This window comes from Ornithodoros turicata, chromosome 1 (genome assembly GCF_037126465.1).
Source record: "Ornithodoros turicata isolate Travis chromosome 1, ASM3712646v1, whole genome shotgun sequence".
Taxonomy (NCBI): Eukaryota; Metazoa; Arthropoda; class Arachnida; order Ixodida; family Argasidae; genus Ornithodoros; species Ornithodoros turicata.
In genome coordinates this window covers 29,811,795-29,829,474 of record NC_088201.1, presented here as the reverse complement: position 1 = coordinate 29,829,474, position 17,680 = coordinate 29,811,795, and the positions used below count along the sequence as shown (strand labels likewise).

General features: G+C 41.4%; 1 protein-coding gene across 9 annotated transcripts in view; it reads right to left on the bottom strand.

The window, feature by feature from the left end:
• Positions 1–226: 226 nt before the first annotated feature.
• LOC135377822 (chromodomain-helicase-DNA-binding protein 7-like) overlaps positions 227–17,680 on the bottom strand; it is a 135,207-nt gene continuing 117,753 nt past the window's right edge. For 8 of the 9 annotated variants that reach the window (XM_064610515.1, XM_064610518.1, XM_064610520.1 and 5 more), the window contains 3 exons: positions 7,709–7,813; positions 6,556–6,636; positions 227–3,396 (listed from right to left, as the gene is read on the bottom strand). In XM_064610515.1, coding sequence (XP_064466585.1) covers positions 2,281–3,396; positions 6,556–6,636; positions 7,709–7,813 — 1,302 coding nt within the window. In that variant the 3' untranslated portion in view covers positions 227–2,280. The remainder of the gene's footprint in view (positions 3,397–6,555; positions 6,637–7,708; positions 7,814–17,680) is intronic. The other variant, XM_064610523.1, reaches the window with a different exon arrangement.

The window sequence follows — 17,680 nt, the reverse complement described above, 5'->3', positions numbered from 1 at the left end:
GATGCGAATTGTTATCGAAATGTCATAATTATTGGGTTCCAGCAATACAAACATGAAAATAGTTATCGGATGTCAAGTTCCTAGAAATAGCGATCTATAACGTATGACAGTGTGGTGACTAGTCGTAGTCCTAAAAGTTGTGCAATACTAGTTGGAAATGTGTAGTATTGCACCATAGAAAATGTATAGCAGAAGACTGAAAAGGACTGAATAGTCACACACCAGCTGAAGCACGAGACAACTTTATTTTCATTTCATCTTCACTTTCAACATTTCCATTTGATACACTTGTACAAAGACTATACGAAAGGTTGCATCACTCATTCACTATGACGTGGTTTAGCGTTGGAAAATGTCCAACACAGCTTGTTTTGAACGGCATTTCATGTACAGGATTTTTGACACAGAAGGCACGACTCATGTAAATTTCTCGGTGCCCGCCTTCTGAGATAGCTACTGCTAAATGTAAAGGAAAACACAAAGATTGCAGTCAGAGACCTTTTATCATGCCTCTCATACGCATGGCTTCGAGCAAACCACATCAATAAGTATGGTACAATACAGTGCAACATACGTGATTTGATGCTAACAAAAGGGGAAAAGCAAGAAATACCAGGATAGAGAGGAGTAAATAAATAAGATGTACATTTTACACAAGAAAAATGGACACAATTGACTTAACATGTAACATTGCATATCATTCCACAAGGAATCTGGGACAGATACAGGGATAAAAATGATAGCTTTGAGAAAAAAAGCCTACCAAATACAGCAAAAAAAGGTACAGGAGAAGGCACTAGATAATAGAGACTTGAAGAATAAAAGGTACACGGCATATTAATGTGAGCGTAATACCAAAATCAAATGTGGGAACACAATGGTGCAAACAAACAAAAACAGGACGTCGCAAACATTGAACCATTACGCAACCTTCATTAACTGTACAGCAAAAATTCTGTGAAATCAAAAGAAATTATGTCAACACAGAATGGAAAGAGCTCCACTCATGCAGTTGCACAGCTCATTCGACTGCAGCATGCAAGGGCTAAACTATGCACTTGACTCCGATCTCTGTGGAGGCAGATCTACCCTCAGCCTTTAATGGAACGCTTTGAAGAGGGAAGGAACCTCTGTACACAACAGCATCAATTCTATACATTGTCTTAAAAACACTCTTAGCATTGTGCCACGATTTGTTAGTGTCTTGTTCGCCCACCTTCGATGTTTCGAAACCCCGAACGTTGTCAAACACGACTGTCACTGTCAATGTTGCTTTGCAGGTTAAATCTGTTGTGTGCACATCAGTGACTGCACAGTTATCTACAGTTCAGCTGTCTGGCAAAGGGTAGGAGCCACTGACTAAATGTGAAATACAAAACAAAAGAAGAATTAGAAGATCCTAAAAAAAAAAAAAAGAAAAAAAAAAAAGAACGAAAAGACAAGCTAAGCAAAAAGCACGCCTGCTTCCATGTGTCATGAGAAATATTTTAGCTGCGACAAAAACCTCCGTGTGCTTTCAGTCTTCAATATACTTGCACCTGAGAGCGGTAAAGGAGAAGAAAAACAGATTATTTACAAGTTCCCTGCCACTGTCATCTTTGTTGGGGGACGCACAGCTGAGCACTCCTAAGCTTTCAGAAGAGATGCACCAGACAGAGCAGTAGCTCAGCACATGGAAGAATATCCTCAAGTGCCTCCAGGAATGTTTCACCCACAAGGAAGCCTACTCCAACTGAATTCACACAACATGGTACGGAAAGTGAGCGCTCGACGTGTCCCAACAGACTGCCCTAACGTCATTAAACACTTTTACAGACTCTTTAAAATACTCATGTAACATGATTTCAAATATCAAGGAAATATGCAGAGAGGCAGAAGATCTTAATCGCTGGTTTGCATGATTCATAACCCGTAGAGATGAGGCTAACGATGTGGTAATAAATAAATAAAAAAAGGGGAGGGTATGGGGAAACCAGCTCTGAAACGTACCTTAGAGAAGGGAGTTCAACAAAAATGACCTTTTGTTACACTACACACAAGAGTTGAACACAGATATGATAAATAATGCAGAGTATAAAAACATACCTCCTACAGAGTACATCATGTACAAAAGGGGGGGGGGGGAAATTACTGCACGAGTAAAAACTAAAATGATAATGACCACCAGCGTAGTCTGTCCTTCGGGAAACTCAAAGGGAAACAAAATGCTGAGAAAGAGCGACAGGTGGGAAGCCTGCTACGTGCTAGGCCTTTCCATCACTAGTGCGAGGTGCCCCGTGGCTATGACAAAATTCTCTCTTCTGCCATTTCAGCTGAAGCTTTTTTTGTGTCACTTCCTTTAGCTTCAGTCACTGTACTTGCTTCAGTTTTCGCTGGCTCTGCTGGCACCTTTTTAACGTCAGCTGTCTTAGATGGCGATTCATCGAGTTCATCTTCAGTGTTGTCTTTGTCATCGGTCACTTTTCCATCATCCAGATCATCTAAATCATCTAGGTCATTTCCCATGAGGCTCTCATCATCAGAGTCCAATGAAGGTGGTGGGATAGGAGCTGACGATGGCATGCTTGAGACAGGTAACTTCCTTGCTGGTTGTGCGACTGCTGTTGAAGTCATTGGTGGCGGAAGTACACTGCTCCGCACTCCACTGAGAGCTGAAGTGACCGAGGGACCTCGCCGACTACTCAAGCTTGACAGGGAGGCCCCTTTGGCAGATGATGCCCCTGTAGTGGGAGTTCCCCCTAGGCCTCCCAACCCATTTACAAGTCCAGCTTGTGCAAGAGAAGCAAAGGATGCAGACATATTCGTAGGGAGAGAGAAGCCCCCCAACCCTAGAGGATTGTACAGAAGGCCAGATGGATAAAGGAAAGGGAACGAAGTTGAAGCAAGGTTAGCTGATGATGTTGGAAGTGAGGTTGTTGTTGTAGGAACCTTGCCATGGCGCTCGCTTTTTGGAAGAGATGTCGACCTGTCACCATCTTTGGCTTTCCCATCCTTGCCATCATCAAAGGGGCCCTGCTGCAGGCCCTGGAATCCTAGCCCAGGAAATCCAAAGAGAGGATTGGTGAGGCCCATGCCTGCAAGGCCCCCAAATGGCAGGAAAAGGGGCGAAGTAGTGCTCGATGAAGACTGAGATGATGTGGTAGTAGCCGACTTAGTAGGGTCCATAAAAAATTTCAGTCCTGGAAAGTTGCCCAGCATGCCGCTGGTGAAGCTCAGAGGATTCAGGGCGGAGGTGGAGGGAAACCCGAGGTTTGCCGCTGCCCCGGAAGTGGAGGAGGATGAAGCCCCCGCGAGCCCAGACTGATGCAAGCTCGACAAGAGGGATGCTGCAGTCCTCCTGCTGCGCTTACTGTCAGGGGTTGTCGCGCGTTCCTTTAGGGTTTCCGGGAGATGACCCTGCACCAAAATAAACCTGAAACATTATTTGCTATGCCAAACAAATGCTGTGATGCAGTAATGCATGACTATCAGAACTAATATGAAAAGATTGCATTCATGTAGGCTTCTGGATTGTCTACAAATCTTAAAGCGACAAGTAGTCAACAAAAACTGTGCAAGGGGAATATTTAGCACATATTTGCTACTCCAACTTTGAGTGTCACAAAATAATTCTCCCTAAATATGCCACTGGTTGCAGTGCAATTAAAAAGCAGTACAGCTCGCTACTTTAAAGGAAGCATGTGCAGTTCCGTACAGGCCAGTGATCTTAGAAGCTTCGCTTATGCTGTGTGGGGTAACCTTGCAATGCAGGTGTCTATTTGAAGCATTATATTAGTGGTTATGTAGTGCATGCACTCCTATTTTTAGTCAGCCAAGAATTATGCTCAATAATAAACTGCTGGGCATCATGTATGCACAAAAGAACAACAACAAAGGAAAACACATGTGCCTTGTATAATTTCCATGCATTACATATCAAAGCATGTGCAGCACAGGGAAAATTGTATTTACTTAATTAAAAACTAAGCACAGAAGTTCTAGTTGATGTGCAATTCCTTGATGCAACAGCACAACAGCTACAGCAGAAATTCAAAGGGACAACTGACAGAAACAAGTACCAGCCATCATGAAAACCAGGCCTGTATAGGGCTCCGGAGTACGTCCCCGCTTTGGACCTGATAACACATACTAAAAGAATTCCTGCAAGGAGCATAATGCTGATGCCACCAAAAGCATTCTGAAAATTGGTTGTCCTCAATCACTACAAAATACAAGCTAACTACAATATTGGCACAAATACAACATAGCAACCTCAAATTACTATGTAGTTTACATGTGTACACATGTGTGTTTATAAAGATGTGTGGTAGAGCACCTCAACAAATGTGCTCAATAGTTGCTACAAAAAGTATGCATGGAAAAAGTGAAAAATGAAGAGGGTAAACTTACTCATAGAAATGAGCTTAGGACTTCATATTTACTCCCACAATTACAACACTTTTTCACCCAAATGCAGCCATGGAGTAGTTTGTTGATTACACAAGAAAAAAAGAAAGATAGTGGAGAGACTAGCTATGCAAATGATAAATGCACTAACGTCTTATGTAATATCCAAACCACTGCGCTAAAAATTAACGATCCTGTCATAATTGTGACTTGTATCAGGATCCTGTGCTGAAAAGTTTTCTTCCAGCCTTTCTCAATCACTTTGCAAGATTGTTTCTGAGCTTGTACAATGCTGACAGAGTGTGTAATGATGTCAGCCGAATGTCTCTACATTTCGAAAGTTTGTGTTTAGCAGACATCACACAGTAGACATTGACCTAGAACAGCTTGTTTACTAGAACAGCTATGTCCATACAGCACCCCATGAACATCCAAGATCCAGTGCAATTAGATGTTCACAAAAAGGTGCTGAAAGTTCACTCCATACCATAATTAAAATAAATATGTCTGGCAGGAAAATTTTACTCTGAACCACTCTCCACCCCTTCGTAAAAAAAAGTAGCATACATATTTCCAAAGTTTTCCTGCATTTTAACCTGGTTTTCCTGAGTTTCGAGATTTGCTTGATTTCCGCATTTTGTCACGACAGCGTGCCTAGACCCACAGAGAAGGGCTGCAATCATGAGAACGTCATCAGCCCGTGTTACATTCTGCTGGGATGGGCACATGTGAGCGTCCTCTCATACACTTCGGGACGTGAAGAATTACACAGAAGGAGCGACCAAAGAAATCATTAACGTGCTTGACGACCCATGAAAATGGCTGCCAACCAGGCAAGATGTCATAGAAACCCCCTGTTGTCGCACTGATGTCATGGATATATCTTTGTGCACAGAAATTTTAACTCAACTGAATTCTAATTATGTACATTGCCGATAAATTATATCGCTCAAATTGGCAAAAGGTGGAGCAGTGATTCATTAAACTAGGAAATGCACTCCCCGTGACAACGAAACCCCACAAATTAATGTTTAGAGAGCTATACTAGCCCTTTAACAAAAGTGTAGGCAGATATGGAGGCTGATTTTTAATGTTCTTGTTACACAGTTTCTCGCCAACGCCAGAGCCGTCCCGGGGTGAGCCTCCACATGGGGCACGATTGTACGTATTGTATTGTATTGTATGATACGTGAAGTAGTAACGGTCATAGTAACGAGGGTAAAGTACACGTGTTCGCCCCTAGAAAATACCGGTCATTGTCATATAAACAAACAAGAGTTACATGCGGAGATCATTGGGAGGGAACGGTTCCCGAGAGAGAGGGTCATAAAGCGAGGTTGTCGTATTAACGAGTGTCATATAAATGCGGTTCGATTACACATGTGATATGAAATTACACTGAATCAAATGCAGCCTTTCTCACGAAAAAGATGACTACGTCCGTTACTTTTGTGCACAGTGTTACTAGAAGATGTCTAGTCTATCAAGAGTCATCACTTCACCAGTGATTAACTCCTGGAACCCACAGTTTTGAATAAAACACGTGGTAAAGTCTCACATGCAATACTTGTGTATACACACATTATGGCACTGCAAGAACTTATGAAACACACAAGATGCAGCACTCACAATAATTCAAGTACTATACTGAAATTGCAAGTGCAGAGGTGAGAGATTCAGTACACACGTAAACAAATATCAATGTCTCCATAGCACAAAAAAAAAAAAAAAAAAAAAAAACTAGTCACAAAAGCTGCACAGAAATGGCACCCATTAGCCTCAAACCGTTGTTTAGAGCTGCTCACAGCTTTCAGAGCTAAAGCGCATATTTGGCAAAAGAGCCTCCAAATAGATTTTCTTTGGGACAAAAGAGTTTGTCCCAAAGGGCCTTTCAATAAGGGACTTTGTCCCTTTCTTTTTGCAATTCATGGAACAGGTGCTTCAGACTTTTACTCGCAGGTGTGCGGAGTTTATGGTTTTGACAAGTTAGCACAATTTTCATATTTGCAAAATACGTATACTGCTATGTTGGCTGCATCTGAACAGAGACGCTTAAAAGAGCAAAAGCAAGCAAAATATGACAATATTTGCTATGGGACCATATCAGAAAAGCATCCCAGCAGAGCTCTGCAACAGGTGATAGGCAAGCACAGGGAGAACTATACGTACACGTTTGCGCCTTGGAGAGGCGTTCAAGTGAGACATTTGGTTTTTTGCCTCTTCACTTTGTTTGGAATGCTGCAGCCACCTCTGCAGGAAGAAAGAGTGTCAGTGCACAGGACAGGAAGTACATCAGACCAAGCCACCAAAAGACTTCTTGCCAATTTACAAGATGGCGAGTCACACTGTAGCAACATGTGAAATGAACCACTCTGCTCCGGCTATAGGGCATGCAGATGCTTATTAGTTAGAATTGAATGGTGCAGTATTTCCATGCATATAACGTGCAAAATAAGGTGCTCATTAACAACATCATGTGAAAAAGATGGAGCTTCTAGGCCACATCGTGCTTGCCATGACTATTACTTTAAAGGACGCGCTACGTGGCACAAGTATAAGCACTAAATCGGAACACAAGCGCTGTAAAGGGAAGTACTGAACATGGATATAGTAGCCATGGTATAAGCTCAAATATCAACACACAGTATCCGCATTAGCACTGCAGTTCTGTGCAGAGAGAGGGGCAAGGCATTGCAACAACAAAAACTGCAGCAAATGCGATAGAAAAGGGCCGATGCAATCTGTTGATTTGATACAGTTGATAAACAGCCATCACACTAAACAATGCCAATTAAAATATTCAGGTGAATGTAAAAGTGAATGTTCAGGGATTTATGTCGCAAGAACTACGATCATGAGTGATGCCACAGTAATTAATTGTGCATCATCGTGGATTGATTGGGCCTGCCTAAAGGTGTGTCCAAATCGCAGCACACGGCACCCACAAATATAACGTCTCTGGTGGAGGACAACATGCCAAAGCCACTAGCACCATTGCACCACACCACCAAGTTGCTAGCATCCTCAGCAGATTTTAGTCTTGCAACCTTGGCATCAGTTAGTGAACTCGTTACAAATTAAGTCTCCAAGGTCAGTGGGCATGTATGTGAGCAAAAAATCACGACTACATGGCACTAATTAAAGTGTTTTCTTGGCATAATTTCAACATGGTGGCAAAATCATCCTATGTTCACACTTCACAGCATCAACATCCCTAGAGGCAGTCAATGATTTAGACAGAAATAAGACAGAAGGAGCAAACCAACGAAATGGCAAAAACAAGAGAATAAAGAAAGCCAGAGGGCTAAGGGATGTAACCCACCCTCTCCTTGACGAGCTGTGACCACTTCGGATCCACATCAAACATGGGGTTCTTTTCCAGCCACTCGGCAAGGTGCTTCAGAGGAGGTGCTTTGCTTCCCGTGATCTGTGCCAGGAACATGTGCAACATCAGGGGCTTGCTCTTGAGACATGGGTCGTTTGTAGTCTACTGTGCTCTTGATATACTCAATGTGTCATACCCACAAGGGACAATCCTCCATTTAAAGGTAACTAGGTGCCACGTTTGTGTTGACATGTTCGAACTGAGAACATCCTTCATGATAGACTATGGGAAAACAAACATTCTAGTTGCATGCTTTTGTCTTTACATGGTTGGTCACCTTTAGCACGAATATTATGTGCTGCAGAGTCACTGTCAGTGCACCACTATTGGTGTTCCCTTCAAAGCAAAACCATATAATGGAAACTGCCAACCTCCAGTGCCCGGAAAGAAGAGTTACCTTCACAGGAATAATGACTAATACACCTTGGTTGACATACAACTGAAGTGGACTTCTGTGGACTGTAATTATTCTAACGAAATTCAATACAAATAGTAAAATTCTGATTTTGACACCAATAAGATAAAATTTAAATACTCTGCATATATGTGGCATAGTATATGTGTGTAACATAGCCATCCCAAAACCTCATCATCTCCACCCCAGAGCTGTGTCACACGAAGGGCGACCCCTCAGTTCCAAGTAATGGAGGAGAGGACTAATTTCCACGAGCAGTTTGGGAGGGACGCTTCGACTGTCCCAGGCAGTCCGGACTCAGCCATTGTCACAACCAGTTCGGTTCATTACCTTGCACTGCTTCTATCCGTACCTGTAGTGCTCTCATCATCCAATCACTCATCATCTCACCCCATCCACACCAAGCCACTGCCACGCGAGAGTTACACGTGGGTAGCCACATTTGGATCCTGCTCTCTCCGAAATGCCAAGTGGCTGTATTATCTCAAATATGCACAGTAACTGAACACCAGTATTCCTGGGGTTCCAAGAAACAAAGGTCATTAAATAAAAAGCAACACATAAGGCTTCGCAACAAATGGGGTTCCACATTTTTGGTTAAAACCAAAGAAATCCAATAAACATCTGACAATTTTTGAGCTATTTGGTTTTTAACAGAAAGATGCCGAATGCACACGACTATTGAACATGCAAGCATGTGAAACTGATACAATCTTGTCTGGATTGCCCAAATAGCAGGAAAAGTCAAGGGCCTTTCCTGCCCCTACCCATTATAATGGCAAATTAATTTCATGCTGTCCTTCCTGAGGATGGCACACGTGATCAATTTTGATGAAATTTTTCTATTACTGCTTGCCTCTGACGGCTACATGCTAGACTGGCCTTTAGTCCCAACATGTGCCTTGACAGTTGCCATGAGTCCGCAAACTGGCAAGATATCTCGTGCTTGGCATGGGAGCGCTCAGGCATTTCTGACGACTTAGGCAAGTACCGTGATTTCACGTGTATAAGCCGCACCGCAGGTAAGCCGCAGGACCCGTTTTTTTGGAAAGTTTTCGGACAGATAAGCCACACTCGCATATAAGCCGCTGGCAATACGACACGACTGATTTGTGCGAGAAAGGAGACCATAGAGAAGGCCATAAACCTTGTGGTTCACACTCAGGGGTCGGCATGGTGTACAAAAAAGGAGGTCTGTTCTAGTGTTCTACCAAGATCGGATTGTGCCCTTGTTGTGTGTTTTTCATGGATCAGTGGGTCAGTGGTCTTCCAGAAGACATGAATCACTGTCACCTCTTTCGTTGAAGCTGCTTGGGGGAAGGCACCAGGAAGGTCGGTCTACTCGAATGTGGACGCACCCCTGTTACGCATTGTTCATGCATTGGCAGGGCGGTGCTGTTCCAGAGACACTGTCGGCCCTTTCGTTAAAACTGGCGTATAGGGAAAATACCAGGGAAAAAGTGCCAGTGAGAGAGAAAAAAAAAAAAAAAAACTTGCATAAGCTGCGGCTAATACGCGTGAAATTATGGTATGCATGCATTTTCTAGAAGATAGGTCGCGTGCCAAAGAGAAGAAAGAGGATTCTTATGATATAAAATAGTCGCTGTTGCCTGTTTTACAATTTATAATTTGATGGCTATCACAGGGTAAATGAACTACATGCTGCAGTATCAACCAAAAAATAGATTTCCCTGAGAAAAACTAAATACTGGAATTGATACGCCAAATTTGTCCCACAATAACCACCAAAAACGTGGGACCCTGCAAGAAGGAACAACTCATATGGCAATATTTAGCATCCAGAGTATAGCAGCGCTGATCACAGTATTGAATGCAGGTAAATGGCATAACAATTAGAGGTACACTCATGTGGGCAAGGAGTTGAGAAAAATACAAAGCTTCCAATGCACATGACAGCCTCAGCTTGGTTATTTTTCATCACGTCCACCAGAACCTCATGTCTGTGCGTGCATATTTGAGAGAGAGAAAAAATATGCAAGAGGGTGCAAAGAGGACCTTTGGCAAGTCATTGAGAAGACATGCCAGCATCGTGTAAAGCTGGTGCACTTGACAAGCAATCAAGAAGCGAGAGTTTGAGCCCGACCACTGTCTGCCTTTTTTCAATGACTGCCTTATTTCTAACAAGCACTCTGTCAGTGATTTTAATCATGAGAACAAGGACAGCAGACTTTATATGTGGCACAAAATGAACCGCACAGCTGTGTTAGTTGATTAGCATAAGATTATGAAGTGCAAGGTTGTGTAAAGTGAAATTTTATACACAAAAAATGTCATGAATCTGCAGTTACATGCAAAGTTATATAAAAAAACAACACTGAAATGAAATACATAAAACGAGAAAATTTTTTGCTGTTTCCACGTTGCAGGTTCATGAAGTTAAGAAGTTCATTTAACTAATGGAGTGCCTGCCAGTGGCATCAGCAATCATGAGCTTGAGCTTTATATGACATGTAAACTAAAAGCAGTCAGGGATGTGTCAATTACTCTTCAATCTGTTATCAACTTCCTTGTTGCTGAGCGGTACCTGTCTATGAAGGAATGGCCGCTATCGGACTACAGTAATGCTCAGGATAAGTTTAGTCGCTCCCTAAGTAGTTTACAAACTGTTATTGCAAAAGTATCGGTCTCAATATCTATCAAGATTCATATATTCGCTACAAGAAATATAGCAACATACTCCCGAGAGAAGCAAAGCCTGTGAATGAATGTAGGGGTGATGAAAAGAAGATATGGAACGTTATAAAGGCTGCACTAAATCAGGCCAACAAGACCAGTGACATTCCTTTTCTGGCTGACAATATTAATACGGTTATTACCGATCCCGCAACTGTTACTAATATCTTTAAAGAATATTTTTGCAGTATCAGAGAACAAGTAATTATATAGCTCCTCAACAACGTGTCCAGCTTCCACTGCCTGAAACTAATCTGTCCACAGTCTACCTAGAGCCAGAATGTGCCCAAGAGCTTGAAAACGTTATCTTCAATCTCAAATCAAAGAAGTCAAGCGGACATGACAACATTCCAGTTGCGTTCTTATTTAGACATTACTTATCAGACCTGTGTATTATCTAATATTATAAATGATATTTTTTCAGAAGGTATCTTTCCACTCGAATTGAAAGTAGCAAAAATTATCCCTGTATATAAAATGGGTGATAAACTCTCCATTTCGAATTATAGGTCATACCACGGTCCTTCAATACTCTTTCTGGTCAGGAAACTCCGCTGGAATACAATAGACTAGGTCACTTAGGGACAATTGCTCCCGCTTGGGGTGATCGCGTCGTTCGGGGGGAGACACCCTCGTGGAGCAGACGAGGTTTCCGCAGCACTGCGTGTTTTCAGGGAATATTTGATAGGCTACTTTTTAAAGTTCATTTCGTGTTTATAGCAGAAACAATGAATTCTCGAAGCGATTCATGATTTGAGCCGGCACATTTCAGTTCAGTGAACGTAAATTTGCAGATTTGCCGCGTATATTGCAACTTTCGTTGTTGTGTTTCTTTGACACGGAAAATTTTAATTTTGCTCTCATTCGGGGCTCTCAATGATGGTCGTGAAACATATTATTGCATTTCGTTGCACAATCACTCAATCCAGTGATATATTGTAAGCTAATGACGCTTTCCGTAGTTATTGTGTGAGGGCGAAACTTTCCAGACGCGTGATTTTCTTGTTTTCTTCGTAGCAGTTTGTTGTAAATTGAACAGAGATAAAATGACGACGTGATTCTATTTCAGCGCAGACAGATAAGACTTGAAGTACGTATAGAAATCCTGTATTTTAATCATCTAAAATGATCTCTGGCGGCATGAGAGCCGAGGGATACACATGCTATAAATCGTATGGCTCGATCGTTTTCGGCGAGGAAATATGCTTATATTGTTTTTGATGTGGCAGTGCCATGCACAAGGTTTAACGTATCGTAGATAGCAATTTTTACACACTTTGGGAAGAGATGATGGGAAAACTCGTTGTGAGAGATCACAACAAAACCAGCAGGTACAATGACTGGTGCCTCCTGAATGTAGTTTGGACAAATACCCTGTAATTACGGAGGAAACGATATGTTCCTTTGCCGATTCCAACAGGATTCAAGCCGGCTTATTAAATTAACACGATAGAATTTCCCCTTGCTGAAGTGTTGCCTGATAGCGCTTTCCAACCATAGAATTTGGCTGACAAGATTCAGATGTCAAATTCAACGGCTACACTATCATCGCGTTGTAGATAGCCTCGGCATTTGAGTCAGATCAGTTCCAGGACATTTCACACAACAAACTATTTAAAATTGTGGAATGGAGTTTTATTTGGGAGGTCAGAAGGAAATTTTTGGACTGCCCAAAAACTACATTTACAAGAACAACACGGTGGTACCTGATAAAAAAAAATAAAAAAAATAAATAAATAAATAAATAAATGAATAAATAAAAAATGAAAGAGATAAGCAGGGGGATGGAGAGAAAATCTCTTGTGTTAGCCTTTCTCTTCAAATCCAGGATGAAGAAAAGGAAACTGTATATTTTTAGCACTATACACGACCATGAATGGGTTGTAGAGTCTGTAGTTTATGGTCCGCAGAAGCTTTTGACGCATTTCAGAAGCATTCAGAAAGAAAAAAAGGAAGAAAAATGAATAGATAAAACGAGAAAAACATCACCGCTCCCTCTGCGTGCTTCCGGTACAGCAAAAACTAATAGGGATGAGCGGACTTCGTTTACTAAGCCGACTTGGTATTACATCTTCCCCCCAAATTGTACCCTAAGACATGTTATTGTATAGATATAATGTTGAACTATATATTTTTGAAAATTTTACGGTTCTTAGTGTTTGATGCTACACATGTCAAACATTGTCAGACAGTGATCAACTTGAAGGAGCTCAACAAACCACGCTCATCGCAGTACATCTACAATAAGGCTATTAGTGAATGTTTTCTGTTTATTCCCGTAGACCAAGTCATCTCTGTTTTTTAGACAAAGAAAAAATACTTTCATTCAGTCCTAGTCAAGCTAAGGCTCCCCTTCCATGAAGAACATATAGCCATCACGAAACGCTGCATGTTCGAATCTAGAGAAGTCTCCTTTATATGTGTAGATCATTCTTACATACGAACAGAGTGTAAAGATTGCAATAAACTTCAAGGATATTTAAAAAAGAACCTCTGCTTACGCACTCAAAACGCAAGCACAAAGAAAGAAAAAGTGTACACTGCCAAGCACCCATAGAAACACTATGCAAACCATACGCGTAGGCACCGGCGAACACGAAAGTCTCCCCCCGAACGACCGCCGCGCCACCAACCGCCGCTAGGCCGCCGAATTGAAGTTCCCGCGCGAGTTTCCAGACCAGAAAGAGTATTGAGTGACCGTGGTCATACTCTCACCACTAAACAAAATAATTGAAACTATACTTCTGTGCAGGTTAACATATTTTTTAGAAACTTGTAATCTTTTATTAGAGTCCCAGTTTGGTGTCCGAAGAAGTAGATCCACTGAATTGGCACTTCGTAATGTTATTGAGAAAATCAAAAGCAGCATGGACTCAAAATTGCTTCCCATGGGTCTGTTCGTCTACTTAAAAAAAGTGTGACTTTATCAATCATGAAATACTTTTACTGAAACTTGAAAAATATGGAGTAAGAGGGCTACCACTCAAGCTGTTTAGAAGTTACTTGAATGACAGAAAGCAATATGTTACGATTGGGAATACTCAAATTTTGCTGAGTGTACAATAGGTGTTCCTCCAGGTTCAATATTGGGCCAATTTCCTTTTTAAAAATGATTGGCCATAATTCTTAAAAGACTGTACTCTTTATGCAGATGACACTAATATATTTGTTGATGCCAAAACACCAGAAAGTTTATTTCATGAAGCAAACCTACTTCTTGGTAAACTATCACTTTGGTTATCGTTGATTAAACTGGTACTTAACTTTACACAATCTAACTATGTTATATTTCATCAGACTCAAAAATCCTTAAACCTAGACAACTTAAACGTCTACATTTCGTCGCATCTGCTCACCCGGCCACATCTGTGAAGTTTTTAGGTGTCACGTAAATGAACATCTTAGTTGGCACAAAACGTTACTGCCTTTAGGCAGAGAATGCTACTAGGCTTACATGCTCTGTCTAGAATTAGAACACTACTTCCTCTTAAAATTCTTGTTTACTATTAAAATTTAGTATTCTTTAATTCATTCGCATTTAAAGTCTTGACGTCTATGGATTTACTTATCAAAATGTCCTCCAACCGCTTTTACTAATGCAAAAATGAGCACTACGGATAATGTTGAAGATGCAACCAAGGGAGTCGATTACATTTGCATTTAGTCTTTTCTCCGTAATGGATATTTTCACCTTAAGTACAAGATAACTATACTCGTACACTGTTTAATATACACAACAAACGTTCCTCACATAGTTTGTTTTGTATGTTTTACTTCTTCTTATCATCTACGAAGAGATGACATTTACATTCGGCTGTCCTCACCGCACACAAATTTTGGTTTGCATGAGCTAAGCTATGTTGGACCAAAGATCTGGAACCCTTTGCCTATAGAACCAACAAAAATAAATAGCACATTTTCATGAAAACAGAACCTAAGATTAATAGTTCTGTCAGAGCTAGAGAGTCTTAATTTTTTTGTCTCATTGACATCGTTATTTTATGACTTACATATATGGTGTCCATCAATCACAGCAGCTTTATGTTGCCCAATGTGCACGGGTGTTGTAATTATTATTTCCCTTTTTATTTTTTTCGCGTTTTCAGTTAATATGTGACATGGTAGCTTCTCATTAGTTTTTTAGACCCACAAGAAGTGTTTCATTTGTGTTTTTGTACTGTGTAGAATCGGGACTGCCTAACAGGCCAGGCCTAGCAGTCCTAGTGTCACCATTCCACAAGTCGGCTTCACCTAACGCCTGCGCATTTTAGGAGAAGCTCGCTGTAAAACACTGCCGCGCAACTTGTGGGTGGAAAGCACGTCCTGGGCCTTTTGGATCATCGCCAATTTTGGCAGCATTGGCCAAAAACGAAGATACAAAAGTGTTACAACCGATCTCTTTCACTGACAGTAATAGAAAATGAACAATCACTGTCTATTTTCTTGCCTCAATTTTTATTTTGGTTCAATGTTTCAGATACAAGTTTCAGATATGAATTTTTTCCGCTACCCCGTGAGATTCGTATCATCGAGAGTCTACTGTATTTAACAGTGTAAATTTGAAATTGAATTTGAATTGAATTTACAAAATTTGGCAGTAACGAATGTGTGTCTATGAGTACATCAATGTTGTCACATCAAAAGTGCCAGTGTGCCTCCCTGGTATCCACCAAGCTCTCTTCTAGGATGGAATGCAACCTTACGGGTGGTCTATGGGGTAATACTAACCAGTTTAGGGTGACAATATGCCGTACAAAAGCAGGAAACCAAGTTATTAATGTAAAATATTGATGTACATTCATGAGCCTCAAAGTATGGTAATATCACGTGTATTATCAGTAGGGCAGCTCCTGCCAGTGGGATAAAGCGGGGAAGTTGGTCATAGTTCATCTTGTAAGTGCAGCATGGAGACGAGACAAGCAGGAATTAGGGTATCTGTCTGTCCTAATTCCCCCTCGTCCCGTCTCCGTGCTGCAGCTCCCGCCACCTGCTGGCCACCGGCATGCGTTAAGACTTTTCATCAACTCTTGTCCTTGCATCACTCTATGATTCAAAGTCTAACAACACAACATGCCAGTCGATGTGTATGGTTCAAGCCCACACAGACCACGTGATGGCCGTCTCCATACAGTTTCCTGAGCCAGATGGTGCTGCAGACTGGTCCCTTGGGCCCTCGTCTGTTCACATGCTTTGTCAACACGCCATCAAAAAACAACAAAACTCCAGCGGTGAACAGTACATGCTGCCTGTGTTGATACACTTCACGCAGCAAAGGTGAAGGATTACTTTATTAACGGGAATAATGTGTTATGTATATGCATTACGCATTGTTTTGAACTTTTTAGTTTTTTGCAAAGAAATACAGTCAAACTTCGTTACAGCAAAATGTGGGCTAACGAAATAATTAAGATTACCCATCAGGATGCCATAACCCATTTTAACCCTCACTGGAATGAAGGAGCCAGCACCTTCCGTACAAGCAAAGAAAATTTCTCAAAACACCATTTGCTCCATTCCTAGCATGTGCCCAAGTCCAAAGAAACAAGCAAGAGGCACGTGCCACTGCGGCACAGTGACAAGTGCATGTTCCTAGCTGTGGTGTTACTATTCAGTACATCTTCTCAACTATACTTATTCGGCAACTCAAAAGATTGTCACATACTGTGCCTGCAACCGATGAGCCTTGTGTGACTGTGTACCTGATCCAATGCGCAAGTACGAGTTATATGCATGGCAGCTTCCAACCTGAGGCTTTTGCTTCAATCTCCCTACACTGAAACGTTGGATTCTCCGCTATTCGACGTTACGTGTAAGGCGTTCTGGCCTGGACTTTTTAAAAATTCTGTGATCGTATTGTCGAGGTTCTACTCTGTGTGCACGTTTATGTTGCTTGCCTCTGCACAATTTGCAGCAACTTCAATATGACAAAACATTCGATACAACGAAAGAAATCACAATTCTCGTGAATTGTGTTATATCGAGGTTAGACTGCATGCATGAGGAGCATGAGTGCACTAGGTTTACCGGGAACCATATTACAACCACCGTCAAGAGGTCACTTACAGGAAAATTGGCATGTCGTAAAGGTAACTATTCAATGGTTAATCAGGTACGGACAAACAGTCTGACAAACATGACAGACATGAATTAATGCTAACGAATTTGGATGTTATTTGTATATTTTAGGCATCTCTTAGCTCAACAATGTAACAGTCATGCTCGGTATCTGTAGACTGGAACGCATAGCTGGCCAACACTGGTGCTCACAATATCACTTTAGACTAGATGGTGTACTAGTGAACGTTGCAGGTGGCCTTATTTGTGGAAGGTAAAAAGTAAAAAAAGAATTGTGAGATTCACAATTCTTCTTTACTTTTATTTTTGTGAGGTTAGATCATCCATTGGAAGGGGTGCAAACATCACAATGCTTTTACTGTATTGCTTGCATTGCTTTGCATGCCATGCTATTTGACAGAGTTCACTTTCGAGGCTCCTAAAAGTTGTTCATTACCTATACATGGGGAGCATCCCACAGAACATAATGTAGAGCTTTGCACTATGGTGGCGTCTTGCTTTACTCTTGCGTGTTGGAAAACAAGGAGAATATGATAGTTTCTGGTGCTTTTCACATAATTACAAAACAAAAATAAATATACAGCTTTTAGCTGGGTGAACGCAAATAATGCCACCCCCTCTTCTAGCACTGCTATTGGCGCAAACGCTTGACATGACTTTAAAGGGGCACTAAAGTGCAAAAATTTTTTCACGAGGAATGAAGGATGCTGTTACGTTGACACTAA